Below are 21,448 nucleotides of genomic sequence, written 5' to 3' on the forward strand. Positions count from 1 at the left end.
GGTAATCCACTTTCAACTCGACTGAGACCACAATGGTGAGTGGTATGTGGTTTTTATTGTGCAAAATCATGCTGGTTCAAACTTCAAGGTAAACATACATCTACATTGCAATTCATCCCTCAGAACTGAAGGTCACAGCTGCATTTAACTCCTTCAGAATCCACATCGGACTGGGTTTCCATTTTAAAAGATGTACAGTGTGACCTTGTTTTAAGTTTGAAAGAACGTAGAAACAGCAAGTCAAATGTAGTTCATGTACACTACCTCCTTAAGTGGAAGATAACAAGTCTGGTGTTTTCAGCATGATCTCTAGCTTGTACAGAATATGGCACTAGTATGCTACATAGTGGAAAATGTTTGAGAAATGTACATGGTATGCAAACTGGCATTTATCAGAGGGTGTAGAAGAGACTAATTATTAGTCCAGTTTTGATGCAGCACTGCTATATGCCAATACAAATCATCAGGTGAGGAAGGGTGGTGAAACGTTCAGCAAAGTGGATGACTCCATGGGATGCGTCCCAGTATCTTACCTCCTGAAGTATACCCTCGTTCCACTACTTCCCATGAATCTAAAAGCAATGGATCAGTCAAGGTATGGACTAACTGGTAATACTGGTCATTTCAAATCATGGCAGGAAAGATTATTGGGACAAAGCCATAGACTTATATACGCTTTCCTCAGATATATTGGTCACGTTGTCTTCATGTAATGTGCAAGTGTAGTTCATGCTATCGCTTCAAAATGTTCCATGAGCTCCTTCATAAACAGCAAATATCTCTACAGTTTCCCAGCATCCTGAATATGAATTGTGGTAGTCCATTCTTCCAACGACTCATGCCTAGATTAAACCGGATCAAGCTTTAACCGGCGATAGCCGACACCCGCATAGCTAATGTTTTGACGGTGTCTGAGGTGGAGCTGTCAAATCGGTGAGCGGCTGCTTTCGATTGTCGTGAAGCCACTCGTGTTAAGTTCAGAACGAGAAAGTGTAGGCTATATAGAAATGATGCTCAAATTGAAAATCATTCATCCGTCTAATCGAGGTGTAGACTACAACTGAAATTAGTGTTTGAAGTTGTACAACGTTTTAATTTATCTAAAAGGAAAAAATATTTATCTCCAGCACCACGCCAACATCAAAATGTGAAAATGGCACATTTGTTACTTAGTAATTTAAAAAAGGAAGATTTCCAATGACAACCAATTAGTAGGCAATGTCTACTTACAATTGGTTAAAATTGCACCATGCACACCGATGTCACTGGAAACACTTTTCCTCTGTTTTACTACAAAACAAAGTTGTGAAAAAAGCTTTCTAAAAGGTAGTTCCACCGCAATTTCCTTTCAAATAGGTATGCCAGGAGCCGCTTGTGGATTTAACAGCTCTAATGCAGTTCCACCGCCAAAACAACTGCTATGCAGCATAAAAACGGGTGGTAGATAAAACAATATAGTACGTCTTGAATGAACAATCCACCAAAGTGGTTGAGTTTTTAGAAATAATTTCCCCAAAGGCTCCTCTAACCAAGCCACTGTGCCAGTAGCAGACTTGTTAATTACGTCTTAATTCTTTGAGCATCATGAGTCTTTAGTATGAGAGATCTGTCTCCACAGCAGAGCTTTGAGGTTGTTCAGGATGAGCGAGTGTTCCATGTCCATCTGGCCCGCTGAGCCCCTGAGGGCCATGCAGGCATACAGCTGCCTCTCTAGCTCCTCCCTCAGCTCCGACGGTGTTCCCCTCAGGAGGTAGTCCCTCAGAGCCCTGCACGCCTTGGCTAGGTTGGGCTGGGTCACCTCCTCCCTGCATCGTTTCTGAGCCACGTCGCACGACGTCCGGCAGTCCGCCCCCAACAAGCAGTCGTCGTCCTTCTCGCAGTGCAGCGCGCGCATGGTTCGCCTGAACGCGTCCTCAGAGACGATGGCCCGCGGGTCGGTGAGGCGGAGGTCGTGGCGGTCCGTGTAGCCGAAGTGGCCGGCGCTCAGGTCGCACATGAGGAAGCTGCCGTAGTTGCCGTGGAAGATGTCTTCCACCAGCTCCAGGAGACCCATGGAGATCTTGGCTTTGCGGGGCCACGAGGGGGTGAACCACTGGTCCATACTGCGTCGGGCCCCACTGGGGACCCAGGCCTCCAGGGGCCAGGGGAGGCTGACACCGTAAAGGGGGCCATAGGGTACCCTCTCGGTCACGTACAGGTCTCCACAGAAGCCCATCAGACGAGGGGTGTGGCCCCGTTCCTGGAGGAGCAGGCCCAGCAGCACCTCGTCCAACTGGAGAAGAGCCCAGGCCGAACGGGCCTCTGGGAGCGAGACGTGGCCGTCCTTGTTGCCGTCGGCGACGCTGAGTATTTGGGTCACCAGGCTGGCCAGATTAGCTTGCTCGCCCAGTTTTGACTGGAGATGGGAGAGAAAGTGGGAGGAAGGACATAGAGGTTTAGCTGGTATCCTTTATAAACTATGCAGATTTCTGGTAAAAATGTTGGTGCAATAAATAACCAAAGCATCAAAGGACTTCGATAGAGACAAAAACTCATGTTAAAACGGTATGCTGAAGTCAAAAGCGGCAATAGTTCCAAGACCTTGAGGTGATTGAAGACCATCTCGCGGAACTTCTCCACAGACGTTCCGCGGGTGGGTTTGTCGAAGACTGCAGCCTCTCTCCGGGGCTCCGGCTCCTCTCCCAGCTCATAGTGCAGCACCTCCCCCACCTGGCAGCGGATCACCCCATCCACGTCACCCCAGCCACCTGTGTACACCTGAGAGCCCCAGGCAAGAGGGACAACCAGAGAGTGGCATTACATTATTTATACACCTACAGTCGATAAGAAGAACTGATGGTACTGGATTATTATCCTGAACTGACGGTGCTGAACTACTGAACTACTGAAGACACCACGCCCTTCAATAAAACCATTGGCCACATACAGGAACTTGCTGAAGCGCCTTCTTGAGTCAACATTAGGGCTGTAGGTCCGGGTCCTAGGAGGATGCACTGATCTAAGGTTGGTTTTTACTGATCTGGACCTGTACTTGGTACAGACCAAGACAACAGCTCAGAGGTAGGGTGCACGGTCTGTTACCACACCTGGTTGTTGGGGCTGGTGGAGAGGCACCTGCCCAGGTAGAGGGTGTCTTTGTCACAAAGGCTGCTGCAGGCCGAGCCGTCAATGATGCCTCTCCTGTATTTGTCACACTGGGGGAGCAGTGGACATGGGTCGGTGTTAGTCTCTCTCTCCATTGCCTTTACTCTACAACAGTACACCAGATTTTACAAAGTGAGATCTATAGAGGGCGGACCACTTGTGACGATGGGTGAGATGCTATGAGATTGCTGCCCCCCCCCCCCACAGTGTTGTCATACCAATCTGGCTCCACTGCCTGTTCAAAACACTCCTCCTGTCTATCAATAAATACAGGAAAATATGTAAAAGACAACAAAAACAAAGTGGATCATGGATATGACCGATGTGTCCGTACTCACTATGGCGTTCTTGCACTCATGTCCTCTGCACAGCTCGGTGTAGTTGGAATACTGGACATAGATCACCCAGCCCCCGACAAACACCGTCAGCCAGGTGAGGAACAGGTATTTCACCCGCACAAAGGAGATGCGAGCCTACAGGGGTCAAACAGAGCACACCGGGTTAGTTGGTTACTTTATTCTTCGCCTTCCCTTTAAAAATGCATAAGCATGCACCAATGCATCAATGAGTAGAGCATTAAGTGCACAATGTTTAACCACCATGTTCAGTCTACCACATCGTGTTGTAAAATAGTGTGCCGAGTCCCCCCGCCCTACACAGTAAAACATCACTCCATCTAATTCTAAAGTGCAGTTGTCAGTAAGCGTTTTCACTGTATCTGAAACGGCGGCTTTTTCATTAATGGCATGAGGTGAGGTATTCAGTTAGGATTCTGGACTTTTAACGGTACACATTCACATGCATCTACAAACAAATGGAGAGAGAGAGAACAAAACCCTATTGTGCCATGAGAGTCAAAAATGAGGCCAGCCTGGTCAATGGCGGTATACTAATTAGCGCTTCCTAATCAACACAGTCATGTGACCATCAACAGACAACCAGTGGTACTGTAGTTTCCACAGTGACAGTGGGGTTCACATAATCAAGCTATTGATCGCAACCACAGTGGTCCAACATTGACCCGTTGAGACTAAACAAGAGTTCTGGGGTTAAGTGTTGGTTTGGTCTTAATGTAACAAGACTCCAGACATGGTTCTAAATCAACTGAGTTACAGACCTAGGCTATAGGCTGTGTCACAGGCCTCATATCACATGACAAGATAACGAACGGCCCGTGACGCTTACGTTCCAATGTCCACACTAGCATACTACCTAGAATAGAATGCATGCCTAATCAGAGATTGATGCCAGGGATCAGAGATGGACTTCCCCGCCAATAAATTGCATCATACTATGTGTGGATATTAAAACAGAATCAGAGTATGTCTGGGAGGTAAACTGTGACCAATAAGATACTTGTGAGGGGGAAGGGACAAATCACCTTTGATTTTCTCTAAGTGTTTCTAATCAGGACTCTATGATCAAGCCTGGAGCTTAGAGCGGTGTTGTTTAGGGATGAGAAGAATAAGCTTAAAGGGGTTAGAGAGAGAGGGGCCTCCAGAGGTAGGACCAAGTCACTGTTGGTTGAGTCACAAGCCAGGCCTCATTCTACAGTGAGCAGTAAAGTACTGTTCTAACAGCAACATCTCTTCGGGAGGATGTAATGTTAAAGAACGTTCGGATTGAAATGTTGTGTAAAACAGATAGGATTGCCTGTCAGAAAGAACAAACAAAATCATATGGAGCGATTTAATCATATCTGCTCTACATGTTCTATTTCTATCTGCAAATGTAATCATGTCTTCTCTACTTGTTCTAGTTCTATCTGCAATGTTCAGAGTATTTCATGTCACTGAATACAGCAAAACATGGGAACAGAATACAGTTAGAGATGGGGGGGGGGGGGGGGGGGGGGGGGGATCGAAACAGTTACATATTGGGATATTATTTTGACAATATTGGAATATTATTTTTGCACTAGTTGCCTGTATGTTTGCACCAAATGCCAGTATTTTCCCTTCTTAGCTAGTTCTCCATTTTCTTTTTTAAAAAAGGGAGCCAATTTGTTTTCAGAACTTTTATTTCCATGACTAATCAAAACTTGTTTTCTCAGGCTCTCTCGTCTCTTTGTAGTAGTCATATGGTGAGCAATATGTTTGGAACATTGAATCGCAATAAAATCACAGTACTGAATCGCAACACATATAGAATCGTGAGAATTGCAATACATATCCTGTCAGCACCTAAGTATGGTTATATCGTATCATGATGTCCCTGGCAATTCCAAGCCCTAAATACTGTGCTATTGAATGCCCTCAACATACTGCAAAAGAAAGTCCTCTAAAATGTATTCTGTGGTTTGAATAAGTTACATATTATATAAGTCTTACATATTTAACAAAAACTTTGGGCTCCCATGTGGCGCAGCAGTCTAAGGCACTGCATCTCAGTGCTAGAAGCATCACTACAGACACCCTGGTTCAATTCCAGGCTGTATCACAACCGGCTGTGATTGGGAGTCCCATAGGGTGGCGCACAATTGGCCCAGCGTCGTCTGGGTTTGGCGGGTAGTCATTGTAAATAAGAATTTGTTCTTAACCGACTTGCCTAGTTAAATAGAGGTTAAATTAAAACAAATTAGAATAATAAGCAAAGCAAGCATGTCAGACATTGAGAGCAATGTCAACATTACCATAGTGATGGATTGGGAACCATAGTAATAGGCTGTGCATCACTGGCCAGAGTGAACAAGCAACTCTGTCACATCCAAGCTAAATATTATTTTTTACATTTTATCCAACCCTAAACAGACAGACACACTCACAGCGCGTGTTCTGCACATTAGTGTATATGGTCCGTCTCGCCCTCTTCCCACTAAGCCTCTTATGGTATAGGGCTAGGTTCCCCCATACATACATATATTTTTTTTAAATCATTGTTGGACATAAATGACTAAAAACACCAGGAAATCAGCTCCAAGTGATTTAATTTTGTAAATCTGTACAAGTATTCCAACGCATAATAGAGAGACGTGATAGTATACAATTGTAAGCAAGGTTTGAAATTACTACGTTTTAGACAGATATTATATCCATTTTGGCTTCTACGTTCCGGCTCCCCGACCATCTGCGTAAGAAAAAGGCTGAATCTACACTAAACAAAAATGTAAACTGAAATAAAAGATCCCATAAATGTTCCATATGCACAAAAAGCTCATTTCTCTCAAAATGTTCCACAAATTTGTTTACAACCCTGTTAGTGAGAATTTCTCCTTTGCCAAGATAATCTATCCCACCTGACAGGTGTGGCATATCAAGAAGCTGATTAACAGCATGATCATTACACAGGTTAAGCTTGTGCTGGGGACAATAAAAGGTCACTCTAAAATGTGCAGTTTTGTCACAACACAATACCACAGATGTCTCAAGTTTTAAGGGTGTGTGCAATTGGCATACTGACTGTAGGAATGTCCACCAGAGAATTTAATGTTAATTTCTCTGCCACGTTGTTTTAGAGAATTTGGCAGTATGTCAAACTGGCCTCAAAACCGGATAACGGATACGGATAACGAACACAATTTAATTGTATCGATGACAATTTATATGCACAGAGACACCGTGAAGAGATCCTGAGGTCCATTACCATGCCATTCATCCAACGCCATTACCTCATGTTTTAGCATGATAATGCCCCATGTCGCAAGGATCTGTACACAATTCCTGGAAGCTGAAAATGTCCCAGTTCTTCCATGGCCTACATACTCACCAGACATGACACCCATTGAGGATGTTTGGGATGCTATGGATCGACGTGTACGACAGCGTGTTTCAGTTCACGCCAATATCCAGCAACTTCGCACAGCCATTCAAGAGTGGGACAACATTCCCCAAGCCACAATCAACAGCCTAATCAACTCTATGCGAAGGAGATGTGTCGCGCTGCATGAGGCAAATGGTGGTCACACCAGATACGGACTAGTTTTCTGATTCACGCCCCTACCTATTTTCTAAGGCATCCGTGACCAACAGATGCATTACTTTATTCCCAGTCATGTGAAATCGGTAGATTAGGGCCTAATGAATGTATTTCAATTGACTGATTTCCTTCTATGAACTGTAACTCAGCAAAATATTTTAAACTGTTGCATGTTGCGTTTGTATTTTTGTTCAGTTTTGTTGATGACCCCCCCCCCCCCCCAAAATACTCTTGTTTCAGCCTTATTATCCAGCACAGCAGATCATTCCTGCCGCGGCACTGGATAAACAAACTGTTGCAGCTGCAGAATCACATATTCCACTGGTGGCCTCAGGCAAGGACAAAGGTGGTAGCCCAAATGAATTAGAGTACATTCAATAAGAGTGTATTAAGCTATATGTAATAAAGTGTAGCCTAGTCCCATAACATAATAATAGGCCTAATTTATTTCTGTCAGTTCTTAGGGGTAGGCAGACTATTTCTCCAAACCAAATTGACGCACCTCATGGTAGCGTCAACAATTTCAGCATGCAAGAATATGCATCGCAGCCAAATGTTTTCTACCTCCATGAACTGCTGGTGTAGGCTACTGTTAAATGAACATTTTTGTCCCGTCAGAATTGTAAGAGTCTGCACGACAAAATGCATACACTAGTTACAACAATCAATGACAGGAACCACACGATGTCAATCTTATTGAATGCAAGCTCTGTCAATATAAAATGTGTAAAACGCGTTAGAATAGCACTGTTTACCTGGAAAAAGAATGATTTCTTTATCCAGGCCCGTGGAAACAGACCTCTCGCCATCACAAAAATAGACCATCTCAATACGTGGAACTGCGAAAGAGAATCCAAATAAATGGAGTGAAGCTGGAGCTCATGAAGAGACTGTCCGTGTTCGTAGGCTACACAATTTTCAATTTCCAAAGCGTTCGAAGCGCATTCTAGATTTTACAAAATATATTCTAACACCGAACATCTCCCGGTACCCAATTATTCTTAGTTCTCCATTTGTGTAGAACCAAAGACCGGCTCCTTTACGCAGTTCACGGGTCTGTCAGCGCTGCTGTCTAGCTCGTGCAGCTGACCAGTATTCTGCCAGCAGCACAACGGATGACGTCACGCTCATATGATCATGAGAAAACCTTCAAAATAAAACCACACATTTCAAAATATTGCAATGTGGATAACTCATTCAAAAGATATTGCATTTTAATCAATGGCCAGCAAGGAAAGGTAATTAGTAATTTATGAAAACAAATACAAAATATGGTTGAATTTTTTATTTTTAACCAACAATGACAAAACACTATCGTTGACACTGGTATGTTGAGAATATTGGGCTGCAGAGAGAACTTTTCTACCGTTCTCAGCGAAGGGGTGGAAAATACTCAGTAGGGTCTCAAATATGTGTAGTTTTGGAGGGAGAACTGTGCCATACCTATCCTGTAATAGCCTGTACATGGGATACATATTGGCTTGTAGAGAGAACTTTTCTAAGTTTTGCAGACTCAACCGAGTAATTCCAATAACATGCATTTGTGTATTTCTTTAAATACAGTCTACACAACAGCTTTCAACATATGAGTATGTGTGTGTGTGTGTGTAAACTTTCAAAATAAATTATGGTGTGAATAAAACAATAAACAACAAAAATAAAATGTAATTATTCACAGGCCTTCCTCTGACACCGCCTGGTATTGAGGTCCTGGATGGCAGGGAGCTCAGCCCCCAATGATGCACTGGGCTGTACGCGCTATCCTCTGTAGCGCAGCTAGCGCCTTGTGATCAGATGCCAAGCAGTTGCCATAACAAGCGGTGATGAAGCCAGTCAAAGATGCTCTCAATGGTGCAACTGTATAACTTTTTGAGGATCTGAGGGCCCATGCCAAATCTTTTCAGCCTCCTGAGGGGGAGAAGATGTGTTGTTTGTGCTCTCTTCATGACTGTGTCGGTGTGTGTGTGGTCCACCATCGTCGTCTGTAATCAGGCCCACCACTGTCATGTCGTCGGCAAACTTAATAATGGTTTTGGAGTTGTGCACGGCCACGCAGTTGTGTGTGAATAGGCAGTACAGGAGGGGACTAAGCGTGTTGTTGCCTACCCTGGCCACCTGGGGGCGGCCCATCAGGAAGACATTTCACTGTACTTGTGCACGACATTAAAACTTGAAACAGTTTCTGAGGGCGGTGATCAGTCCCAGGGTCCTTAGCTTAGTGATGAGCTTGGAGGGCACTATGATGCTGAACGGTGAGCGGTAGTCAGTGAATGGCATTCACACATAGGTGTTCCTCAGTGTATATTGTCCATGTCCTTGTTCAGCCACGACTCCGTGAAACATTGGATATCACAGTTCTTCAGGTCTAGTTGATAGGATAGTCTCGAATGGAGCTTGTCCAATTTGTTTTGCAGTGATTGTACTTTCACCAATAGAACAGAGGATAGAGGCGCTTTTCATGTACTCGCCAACGTAGTTTCGTCAGGGCACTGGCACGTCGGTCTCTCTTACGCTGCCTTTTTCTTTTCCATGTTTTGAGGATTAGGCCCTGGTCCAGGGTGAGCAGTATGTCCTGCGCCTCCGACTCGATGAAGTATGAATGTTCATCCTAATCGAGGTTAGTGATCGCTGTCCTGATGCCCAGAAGCTCCTTTCGGTCATAGGAAAAGATGACGGAAACATTATATACAAAAATGGTTTAGATTATCCATTTATTTTTTGAAAGTTGGTAGCAATGGTTTGAAAAACATTTTTACTGCACCAGAGTGCAAAAAAAAAATCGATATTCACAAAGTTTAGCATGTCTTTGCAAGGGGACTCTTATTTTGAGAAAAACATTTATCCACAATCGTGCTGCCAGCATAATATCCTGGTGCAAGGAGAAAGGATTTTACCACTAGCAGCCAGCCACATACTGTATCTCACAAGGACTGCAGAAAATAAAGGCTGAGGGACGATTTTTTTGCCGACGCAAAAGCTTTGATCCCCTCTGTTTATAGCAATGGATAGCCATCATTTCCTGTATGAAATCTATCATATTACATCATTATAATTACTAGGAAATAATCATACATTAATAAATTATAACTATTTTTCTCTGTCACTAAATTCAGAATTTCATGAATGCTGGAATTTGCCATAAAATGTAAATGTTTGAAAAGGGATAGCCAGCCTACAGCAGCTCGCAGTTTAAAAAAGCAACAATGTCGCAGCTATTAATTTTAACAAATAAGGAACTGTTACAATATATGAATGTTACTACTTTGTTACATTGTAACGCCGCGGTGAAAATGGTCCAGTTTATGGTTCTCAAGCGCCGACAAGTGGACGGTTGATGCATCCATATCTTTGATGGGAAGTAATATTATTTTTTAAATTCCCATCAAAGATATGGATGTATCAACCGTATTATTAATAATACTAATGATAGGCCATTCTACTACAGCTCTACATTTCCTATAACTTTCCCCCCAAATTCCAGAAAAGTAGGTTAGAATGAAGTTGTGGGCTCACGACCTAGATATACAGTCAAGGTGAGACTATAAAATGAATGTAGATCATCAACGTTGGATCGGTCCTTCGACTCTAGTCTAAATCACTAAAAAAAAGGTTCAAGTGGGTCGTGGAGGATAAAGTCCTGCCTACATTTTCAAATGTATGAAAAAAAAGTGGTTAGTGGCTGGTCGAGCGAACGACTCCCACAATGCACTCCCAGATCAGCGGGAAACCAAAATGGCGAATGTATTAGGGGAAAATGACCCGTTTGTTATTTTCTAAAAAACCTTGGTAGTGTGTCATATTAAGAGAGGTGCATTTCAAAGAGATTTAACGCTACTCGGACACGAGGCCAAGCACCGATTACGACCGAGTATTTCAATATATGTGGCATTTTGACCCTCCGAACTGACCGAATGAGGTACCTTATCAACATTACGATGTTTTTATATTGGGGGTGTGGGTGCGCTCCAGAATCATTCCGTCTGTGATAGCTCGAGACCTGTCTGTCACTTGTTTTTAGCCTAGACAACCGCATGCATGCTGCATCGAACTTACTCGTTGAACTGAGAACGTATGTGCAGGTAAATGTATCCATTCATTAATTCATCCTGGATGCAATGTCCGGACAGCCCACGAACAAAAGGAAACGGTGACGGTGCACAGTGGGATAGGGTTCGAATCGAAGACCCCCATTTTAAAACCAATTAATGCTTTTTATTGAAGGACATCATGCACCAAGACTCGGTTAAATTTTCTCACAACTTGCTTGTTAGTCTGATTAATCAGGCTGTTATAAACAAGTAATTGGTATAGACAGCCTGAAATTAATACCTGCAAAATCGTGTCAATGTTCTTTACAAGCCAGAATATTGAATACAATTACATTTTAAAGTTACTATACCGGTTTCCTCTTCAACAATTAATTATATATTCTGAATCAGGGGAGGATGCAGAACAATTGACACTTGTTATGTGTGATTTAAAAAATATATTTAAAATGTAAATCTTGTCATGCTTGGGTCAATATCTAATTGACGAAAGAACCGAATATCCAGTATAAAACGAATTTTACCTCGGGGTGCTAAACTGAACCACATACTACCGACTGGCTAGCTAAAAAGTAGGGCGAACAATACTTTCCAGTGGATATTTGTCTCAAATTTAGAGCAGCTGAAGGACAAACTGCACAGACAACCGGTAGAGTAAGTTTAAAGGTGCCATATGCAGGAATCGCTTCGCCATTTCCTGGTCGCTAAAATTCTAATAGTTCGCCTAATTTCAGTATATGACACAAAAAAGCAATGTATAGAAAACCATTGTACCATCTAAACCCCTGTGCGAAAAAATATCTATATTTTCAATACACAAAAAATATTGTATTTTCAGCTTGTTTGAAGTTGATGTACACGAACTAAAGTAAAAGACTAAAACTAAACGTAAGAAGGAAATGCATAGCAGTAGAACATATTGTAACGACCCTGGGTTTATTAGCGCGGATATCGACTCTGCCGCATGAGCATGCTTTTGCGGCACAGTCGATAGCACGCTGAACTTCGGGTTGGAAGGTCGAGGGTTCGATACCTGCTTCCTGCCTGTTTCATTACAATATCAACCGCTTCCTAGACTTGCATTCAATGAGAATGACAGAACTCATATTTCTATGTGCATTTGGTTGGGTTTCCCAAAAAGTTACATACTGCAGCTTTTAAATGTAATTTATTCAACCATCTAGCCTGTATGGAACATTCATGATTTTGCAGGTATTAGTTTCGGGCTGTAAATAGTGATCAATTGTGTATTACAGCCTTGTTAATTGGAACTAACAGTTCGTATGATGAGTTACTTGGCAGTTGAATTGACAGCCTGTCAAATTGTATGCAACTATTCTAATCTGCAACAGTTTCTCAAAAATATGTGATTTAGGCTTTCCAGTGTTTCTGTTGAAATAATCCTCCTTTATTCTGTGTCTCCCTTGAATATTTTGGCAATGTCAGAGATGCTCTCATGGTGAGACTCCACTCGCCTGTAGCTTTAATACAATGACAATGCTTGACAGTGACACCTATTTGTTTGGGGGGGTACAATGTAGGAATTAGGCTAATTCACCTCTCTCTTCCAATATGACAGAGACTCAACAGAATTAGAGCATTTGCCGGTCCACCAGCGGAAAGCAAATTCCCATCGGCAGCACAAGACGCCAGTGTCCCTGACCAGCGTCGAACCTGCCGAGGATGGACATGGAGGGAACATGGACACCAACCTCAGCGACAAGTTTAAAGAGGGGCAAGAGGTCCTAGCCCGATGGTCGGATGGCCTGTTTTATTTGGGGATTATCACTAAGGTAAGCAGCTGTTGCTAATAGGTGGAATGTTTCCATTTGATGTTAGTGTTCACATGTTCTATAAAATGCCATTTCAGCCGTATCTTATGTCATTTTTGCAGAAAAGGATCATGTACTAAAAAATGATCCCTCCCTCAGATAAATAAGGGGAAGCAGCGCTGTTTTGTTGTCTTTGAAGATCGTTCGAAGTCCTGGGTCCTGTGGAAGGACATTCAGACAGGCAAGTAGTTCTCCTGCCCAAGACATGGTGCCATGTCAAGTTCCAGACATTTTTTTCGATAGTCAACGGGATGAACAGTTTTACGCTTGCTTGATATGTTGACCGTGCAACTTGTTGCATATTTGCCATCTGTGTAATATGCTTGTATTACACTCTAAATAATAATAAAAAAAAGCCATCTGCTAAGAAAAATACATGCCTTTCTATTTTCTCCACAGATATTACCAATACACGATGGGTAGAATCCTTCAAATTTTGCTTTTAGAACGTGTAATTTTTCTCCGGGCTGTACAGTTTTCAGTTAAACATGTGTTCATTAATGCCGTTTGGCTTGCCCTCATTCATTCTATCTCCGGTTGGGTTGATATCCTTGGTTGAGTTTTCTTCTATCTCCTCCGTTCAGGCCGGGGTTTATCTTTTGTAATCTTGTCCCTGACAGTCAACTGACCACAAAGATTCTGGGCTCACGCCAAACGTTAAGTTCCCCACGGAGCCGCGAGACAAGCATAGGGAAGGTACTCCTCAGCTTGTATTACTACTGTGTTCATTGTTCAGTTCACATGCTAATTGGTTACACTTCAGTGAGGGGCCTAGACATTAGACGGGCATGCCTGTTTCAGTTAGATGACACATGACTAATGTGTGACATACTGGAATTGGGCAATCTTTTTTTGGTCTAAGTGGCAGGAAATGGGATCTCGTGACTGTTATGTTGAACCTCAAATGGCACCCCCAGTGGTATTTGAGTATGAATTCTTATGATGGTAGGCCCCTCAACTGAAGTCCCTCTAAGTAGTAAAGGTTAGGGCCCTATAGAATCCAGACATTAAAACGGAATTCAACTATATTCAAAAAATGTAGGGAATCAACCAAATGTATTGATTTGCCCAAGTGTATCATAAGACATGAACAGAATGCATCTGTGATTCATATTTCTTGAAAATTTCTGTAGAGGCAATGAGAATTCCCTGTCTTTGTATGGCGCACGCTTCTACTGCTTTGTGTGCGATGATGCTAATGAAAAGTCTTCTGGTAGATGGAAAGGCTCTCCCAAAAACCTTCTAAATGTTGATAACAAAAAATAAAAATGATTTTATAGGGCCCTAGAAAGTTATTTTCACTGGTGTTTATCTTGTCATTTTACTCTGTAAGGTTGCAGTTGTTGCCCCCCAAAAATGTCCCTTCTCTGTTTGGGCTGGATATGAGTGACATATTTTAATTGATCAACTTTGGGTGAAAGCGACAGCTTATTCGATTTGTGGAGATATGACCCCATATATCCTATGTGCACATCACATTAGTAAAATGGGGATTTCCCACCTCGGTCTCTCACTCTTTTTTTTGTTGTCAGTTACAAAGCACAAGTGTGAACTGTTCTGCGTTATTGAGCTCTCGTTATCGTTCGTTCTCTCTCTTCAATCTCCTCCCTGAAGCTCTCTCTTTCTTGAAATGTTCTCTCTTTTCTTTGCTGTGTGATGCTGGTTGCCCGGCTGTTCCCTTTTATGAATTAAAGGGCGGTGTGTGGTTATCTAGAGGAGTGACCCGTCCTGTCTGTTTTCAGGGGACGAGGGAGGGGAGGACATGGTCTGCACAATATGCCAGGACGAGTGCTCCGAGGAGCCAAACGAGATTGTCATCTGCGACAAGTGTGGACAAGGTTAGGGCACAATCACCATCCTGACCCCTTCCTTCCTTTAACCTGACCAGGTTCAGAAATTTCACCTGGGACAAAATGTTTGCTGGTTCATATCCAAGTTAAGGAGTCCTTGTTTATCTGGTCATTAGAGGCCCCACCTCTGGAGAAACATCAAAACAATAGTAATTCTCTCTTAACTGTGATCCAATCTTTCCCTTTTCAGGATATCACCAGCTCTGCCACTCCCCCGTCATCGACTCCAGTCTGATCGACACCGACGAGAAGTGGCTCTGTGGGGAGTGTGTGTTGGCCACAACAGCAAATGTACGATAACTATACAATAACTTACATTTCCATGGAAATTCATTTTGTGAGTTCAGCATGCAAGGTACACAAACCAACACACTATAATGCAATACAACATAATGCAATATGACAACACCGGAAAGTGAGCACACGGACTCCGCTGTGTGAAAAGGTCATAATAAATGTTAAAGGGGGGACGCTCCAACCAATTGAGCTCACAGTCGGGTGTGTGTGTGTGTGTTCTCTGACAGAAGGACGCGCTGAAGGGTCCCAGAGCCCAGCAGGAGATGAACCACTCTTTGCCTTATGCCCTGGAGTACCTGGTGTGGGACCAGGGCCACAAAACCAACAGCCAGCAATGCTACTGCTACTGTGGAGGACCTGGAGAGTGAGTTTCACTCTCTCACTCACTCACTCACTCACTCACTCACTCACTCACTCACTCACTCACTCACTCACATCCTCTGTTTTAACCCTTCTCCCCTCTCTCGCTTTAGCTGGTACCTGAAGATGCTGCAGTGCAACAGGTGTAAGCAGTGGTTCCACGAGGCATGTATCCAGTGTTTTAAGACACCCATGCTCTATGGAGACAGGTACGAAACAGCCCCCCCTTTTTTTAAAGCCTCACGATACGTCATCTTTCAGGAAGCATGTGCTGGCTACCAATGCGGTGCCAGAAAATAAACAAGCGCTTGTGCTTCTTTCTCACCAGGTTCTATCTATTTATTTGTTCAGTTTGCAATAGTGGACCGGAGTACCTCAAACGACTGCCTCTTAGATGGTGAGTGGAACTCGTGTAGAAGAGATTTGTGTACGCAATGGATTGATGTACTTCAATTGATATATTATTTCCTGTATTGGAACAAGCAAGATCAGTATATGGATTGTTTGATGAAACAGAAGTTCCCTCTAGGAAAAATTGAGCAATTCAATGCTATTGCACACGAATCGTTTAAAAAATCATATTGAATTTTGACCGTTTTGAGCTTCCATCTTTGTTTCTCTCCAACAGGGTGGACGTTGCACACCTGAGCCTCTACAATCTGAGTGTGATTCACAAGAAGAAGTACTTTGATTCCGAGCTGGAGCTGATGACTTACATCAACGACAACTGGGATCAACTACAGCTCCGGGAGGTAGGACAAACCTTGACGCAGTTGGAGCTGAAATAAAAGATCACAGAAATGTTCCATATGCACAAAAGCTTATTTCTCTTTTATTTGAGGAGTATTTCTGTCTGTAATAAAGCCTTTTTGTGTGGGAAAAACTCATTCTGATTGGCTGGGCTTTGTGTGGGCCTTGCTATGCCTATGCCCACCCATGGCTGCGCCCCTGTAAAGTCATGTGAAATCCATAGATTAGGGCCTAATTAATTTATTTCAATTGACAGATTTCTTTATATGAACTGTAACTCAGTAAAATCTTTGAAATTGTTGCGTGTTGCGTTTATATTTTTGTTCAGTATATTTTATTTGACACAGCAAAAAATGAAATTCCAACCTCTCGAATGAATCTTACTATTGCCTTTTTCCAGCTTTCAGCTACTCCTCAGTCGGACCGATATGAAAGTATTCTGGAAGCACTGAATAGCAACCACAGCATGTGAGTTACACACTCTCCCTATGATTTCATGATTGTTCCAATCATGTCAGCATAACTATTCTCATGTACAGTCCATCCCCTCTCCCTTCCTCTCTCATTCATGTCCTCCACTTCTCCATCCTGCTCTCTCTCTCTCACCCCCCCCCCCCCCCCCCCCCCCCCCCCCCCCCCCCCCCCCCCTCTCTCTCTCCCAGGTTCATGTCGGGGAAGGAGATTAAGAAGAAGAAGCACCTCTTTGGGCTGAGGATCCGTTTTCCTCCGGGTCCCCAGAGCTCTGAGGTGCTGGCCGACAGAGGGGAGCCAGAGAGGGCCTCCAATGAGATCAAAATCAAAGGCAGGAAGGCTATCCAACCGCTGACCAACACCAGGTGAGACCCAACTTTCTATGAGAAACTAATTGACACTTTTTCATGCTATATACCCTGGTAAGGCTTTTTTTTTGTTTTAGTTTTTGTTTGGGTGGCCACAGGTTTTAAAGTAGCAGAAGGGAAACTGATGACTCAGTTTTACGATTTTAAATCTTGTTCCAGTGAATTAACCAATGGCGTGGTGAAGAAAGCCAAGAAGAGGAAGAAGCAGGGAGGTCACTCGCTGGAGACTCTGGCCAAGCTAAGGCGCTCCAGTGAACTTTTGGCGCAGGTAACATCTTTACCCAAACTTAAAACATTTGAGGCATGTTGTTTATAAATTGAGATGTCATGTCTTTTTATTCCCCCTGAAGGATGTGACGCCACCACAATTGCTTGATTCCCACTCGTTGGATCTCTTAGCCTCTAGGTCAGTTATCCCCCCCCGCAAATTAATTTGTGAGAACAGTTGCTCAATTTGTGAAAACTGTTGTTAACAGTGTCCCCTTTACTCCCAGCAGCAGGACCGACAGATCTCTGCCATCCTCCAGTACCTCGGACGTGGACTCCGTCGGTGCCGTCAGCACCACTGAAACTACCTCAACTAACCTCTCCAGGCAGTCCAGGTACATTCTACATGATCAGATTCACACTCAGGCTCTCACAAATTCACATGGAAAGTCATTGTACCGTTGTATTGTAGTCATTGTATGGTAGGTAATTGGGAGTACCTCCTAAGTGTTTTTCTAATCTCTCTCCCCTGTTTCTCCCTCCCCTATTCCACCCCAGCCTGTGCATCTCCAGTAAGACGCGCACGGGCCGCAACTGGCCCATTGCCAAGCCCCCCCTGAAGAGAAGACGGGGCCGGCCACGACGGGTCCCCCTGCTGCCCCCCAACCATGCGATTCCCCCTCAACACCCAGGCCCCCATGCCCCAGAGCCCCAAAACACCTTGCCGGGGCTCCACTCCACGGATATAGTGCACGGCCTGGGCCCAGGCGGCCAGTTGTCCCACCTCAAGAGCTCAATCAGCAGCTACTTTGGGGCGGCAGGCCGCCTGGAGTGCGGGGAGAAGTATCGCGTCCTGGCCCGCCGGGTCACCCTGGATGGCAAGGTCCAGTACCTGGTAGAATGGGAGGGCGTCACTGCCTCCTGAACGTCTCGCAGCGCTTACGTAGTTTATTACGTGTTTACACAGCGCTTATAAAGCATTATACAACGAGCGGGTCTAATCCTGAATGTTGATTGGTTAAAACCGCATTCCTGCCAGTGTCTATTCCGCAAGTTACCACCAGCTAAATCTATGTTAAAATGCCTATTTACTCAGTTCCATCTGACTGCGCAATCCACTGTCTCTTCAGCCCAGCCAAGCGATTTATAAACAAGGTCTCCACTATAAAAAGCATCTAGATATTATCTAACTTTTCTTTTAGACTAACGTTTAGTTTTCAACAGTGTAGATTTGATTCGATCACCAGCTGTCGCATAGTAATGAACGTGTCAAGAATTGGGATGAGACAGGCAGGCAGCTTTTCTCAGTCGGTCGAAATCATGAATCCGCATCATTTTTATCGATATATACGAAGAGATATCAATAGAAAACAGGTCAAATGAAACTAGGTGCAGCTAGTTTGCAGTCAGTTTGAAGTTATTGTGTTCGCTGTGTTGTTGGCTAGCTCCTCTGAACAACAGTGTCCTGACAAGAGAGCACATTTTCAACGGCAGGTGAAATCTAGCAATCAAGTAAGGGATAAGAATGTTACCAGCCAGTATGATAATAAAACATTTAGAACGAACGACTGGGTCGTGTCCATAGATTCAGAACTAAATGTAATGACTGCCAACCAAACCAATGATGACCAGCCGGCTTGGGTAGCAACCCTAGATTTGCGTCGGGACTATATCTTGTGGAAGGATGAAATGGTATGAATAAATTCATAAAAGTAATGTTAATGAAAATATGTAAATCGTCATTTTTAATATGTTAACCTGTTGCATAAAAGTGATAATGCCCTCGAAGCCAGAGTTCGGAGGATGTATTGGCACCGTTTGCCAGCCCTTGACTTTGTCTCGGGCCTAACACTCGTGCCAATATATCCTCCAAAAAAACTGGCTTCACGGCCATTATCACTTTTAACCCTCGCCTTCTGAGAACGGGCCTCCGTGTTGCCCGGTCAGGGAGGGAGCTTGAGTTTCCCTATTTTAGTTTTTCCTTTTCGTCCAGTGATATGCTCTTTTCTGTGACCCGTTGACTTCAGTGTTTCAGATCTGCTTAGATTTTGTGAACTGAAGGGGGTGAGAGACCAGTTTAGGCAGAATGTAAAAGGGTTAGATAGGGGGGGTTTGAATGGTGTTTGGGTGCCTTGGCGCCTGACCTGGTGTGTCAAGTGTGCCTGTTTGCAAGTAGTTGATGTTTGAGAGGGACTCAACGACAGAGATTTGTGCTGCTGCAAACCAGTTTTATTATGTCTATTTACTTTTCTACTTGTATTTACTCATGTCAGTGTCCAGTACATTTATTTTTTTCCCTTTTTTTTTACAATTTGGATTTGATTGCACATCAAGTTCAGCCTGTTGTACCGTACAACCATTCTCCTAAACACGTGATAGGCGATCTTATCAAATCCACAGAGGCGGAGATGCGCGTTGTCTCCTTTCCCTCTCTCAGCTGAAAGCGTGTAACCTCTAGCTCGAACCTCTGCTTCATGTTCTGCAAATCATCTCACTATGAACAGTGTTTATTTTCACTGTGTTATAGTTCAAGTGTCCAGATTTACTTACAGGGGTCAAATGCTTTTTTCCCCCCCCCCCGAACACACGATTCATGATTAAAAGGAGGTGAATTTGCTTTGAGGGCTGAGCTTGTGAGAAGGAATGTTAAGAGTGAGTTCAAGTGTAAAGCGGTAACTTAGTTGGACTAAAGGTCTTCGTGTTATTACATTTGAAAGGTTGTGTAATGTACCTACATGTGTTCTATATGTTCTGAAGATCTAAATCGTTGCTGTATTTTGCATACGCAATCTACCCTTTACATTTTATAAACGCCTCAACTAGGACTTTGTTCCTTCATTTCTGTCGGGCTGCTGTTGTATTTTATGACATTGATAAGTTCGTTAGAACACTGACTACAAAAAGCTCTTGGACCTTGTACTTTTAAAAAACTGAATTCAGTTCTCATAGCCGCCTATGCAACTCGACCCTAAAAAAATGGTTGCTTTTGTATTTCAATCAATTAACGGCAACAACAATATTTTTTGCTTAAGTCAGGCTTTGATTTTATTTCAGGTGCTATTTATTTCACTTTCTCCTCAACGGTGCACTTAGACTTCTGCTGGTACAGCCAAGCTCACCTAGAACCCACTCAGGACATGCGCAGTAACTTCACTGTATGTATAACGTGCTCATAGAACTCCAGCAAAGATGTGGAATGTAAAATTGAGGTATTAATAGGATGGAACATTTTGTGGTGTAAGTATTTCATTGATATGTTCATAAAAAAAAATGGTAGCATTAATTTAGACATTCCTATGTGACTGGTTGTTTTGAAAAATACTGAAATTCAGTCCATTATGCTACAGGGTCAAAAATGTTGATTTGTTTATCCAATAACATTTCTTCCACTTATCTCTGGAAAATAAAGTTTCTTCTGAGTTCCTTGTTTCATTTTAAGAGTTCAACTAGTTAATGCCTCTTGGTGTTGGATGTGCTACGTTATTCTCAGAAAAAGCCATTTTCCCCTTCAGGCAGTGGAGTTGGATCTTGATGTTCTCTCTATTTAAAAAAAAAAAAAAAAAAAAAAAAAAAAGTTGCATTTTATTTGAAGCTTTTCTCCTGTATGTCATTGTGCCAGTGTTAGACCCTAGATATTTTTTTCTACTGGCTTTGAGCAGGCTTCTTCAGCCACATAATAAATATTTAAAAGCCCTAGTTCTGAATTCATTGTTTATTTTTTTCAAAAAGACTTGCAGTCTGTTAAATTGGCACTTTTGGTAGAAATAACATGATTTCCACTGCATGTTTATGCCAGTTAGATGTATTATTTTATGAATCAGTAGGTCATCTTGACAGAAATAAATGAATGGCATGTAACATTTACTTGAAGACGATGTAGATTAGTCATTCCGGTGATGCATGATTACCAGCTAGCTCATTAACATTACACCAGAAATACATTCTTAAAGGTCCAGTGCATTCAAACATGATTTTCCATTTCCACACAGGTTGGAATTTAGTATAAGAGCAGTTTGAAAACACCAACTGAAATTTCAGCCTGTTTTTGGTTGGATGGAGTTTTGGCCTCCCTGGTGGCATCACCAGGCAGTTAATTAGGTAATAGTCCAATAGGAAAGAGTTCCAAACCCCTCTGCCAATAACAGCTTGTTTTCATTTCTCAACACAGAACACTCCCGGACAGTGCTGAGAAATTGCTATTTCGTAGA

The 21,448-nt window shown here is 43.1% G+C and overlaps 2 protein-coding genes across 7 annotated transcripts; one reads left to right on the forward strand and one right to left on the reverse strand.

Annotated features, from left to right (window-relative positions):
* Window positions 1-38: 38 nt before the first annotated feature.
* Window positions 39-8,179, reverse strand: dipk1aa (divergent protein kinase domain 1Aa). The gene is made up of 5 exons (XM_021612915.2): window positions 7,815-8,179; window positions 3,483-3,617; window positions 3,087-3,194; window positions 2,581-2,757; window positions 39-2,395 (listed from the first exon to the last, which is right to left on the reverse strand). Exons 1-5 carry the CDS (start codon window positions 7,866-7,868, stop codon window positions 1,583-1,585), a joined length of 1,287 nt encoding a protein of 428 aa, XP_021468590.1. The 5' UTR covers window positions 7,869-8,179; the 3' UTR covers window positions 39-1,582.
* Window positions 8,180-10,746: 2,567 nt separating this feature from the next.
* Window positions 10,747-20,936, forward strand: mtf2 (metal response element binding transcription factor 2). 6 transcript variants are annotated; one of them, XM_021612913.2, is made up of 16 exons: window positions 10,747-10,975; window positions 12,552-12,564; window positions 12,685-12,898; window positions 13,037-13,118; window positions 14,680-14,775; window positions 14,978-15,078; window positions 15,312-15,448; window positions 15,558-15,653; window positions 15,773-15,841; window positions 16,073-16,196; window positions 16,595-16,662; window positions 16,857-17,030; window positions 17,193-17,301; window positions 17,384-17,439; window positions 17,528-17,635; window positions 17,799-20,936. In XM_021612913.2, exons 3-16 carry the CDS (start codon window positions 12,806-12,808, stop codon window positions 18,163-18,165), a joined length of 1,680 nt encoding a protein of 559 aa, XP_021468588.1. In that variant the 5' UTR covers window positions 10,747-10,975; window positions 12,552-12,564; window positions 12,685-12,805; the 3' UTR covers window positions 18,166-20,936. The 6 variants fall into 6 exon arrangements, with proteins under 6 accessions (XP_021468588.1, XP_021468586.1, XP_021468587.1 ...); XM_021612911.2 differs by lacking the exon at window positions 12,552-12,564 and having other exon boundaries at window positions 10,748-10,975; XM_021612912.2 differs by lacking the exons at window positions 10,747-10,975; window positions 12,552-12,564 and adding an exon at window positions 11,014-11,138 and having other exon boundaries at window positions 15,315-15,448.
* Window positions 20,937-21,448: the final 512 nt, after the last annotated feature.

This window comes from Oncorhynchus mykiss, chromosome 8 (genome assembly GCF_013265735.2).
Source record: "Oncorhynchus mykiss isolate Arlee chromosome 8, USDA_OmykA_1.1, whole genome shotgun sequence".
Taxonomy (NCBI): domain Eukaryota; kingdom Metazoa; phylum Chordata; class Actinopteri; order Salmoniformes; family Salmonidae; genus Oncorhynchus; species Oncorhynchus mykiss.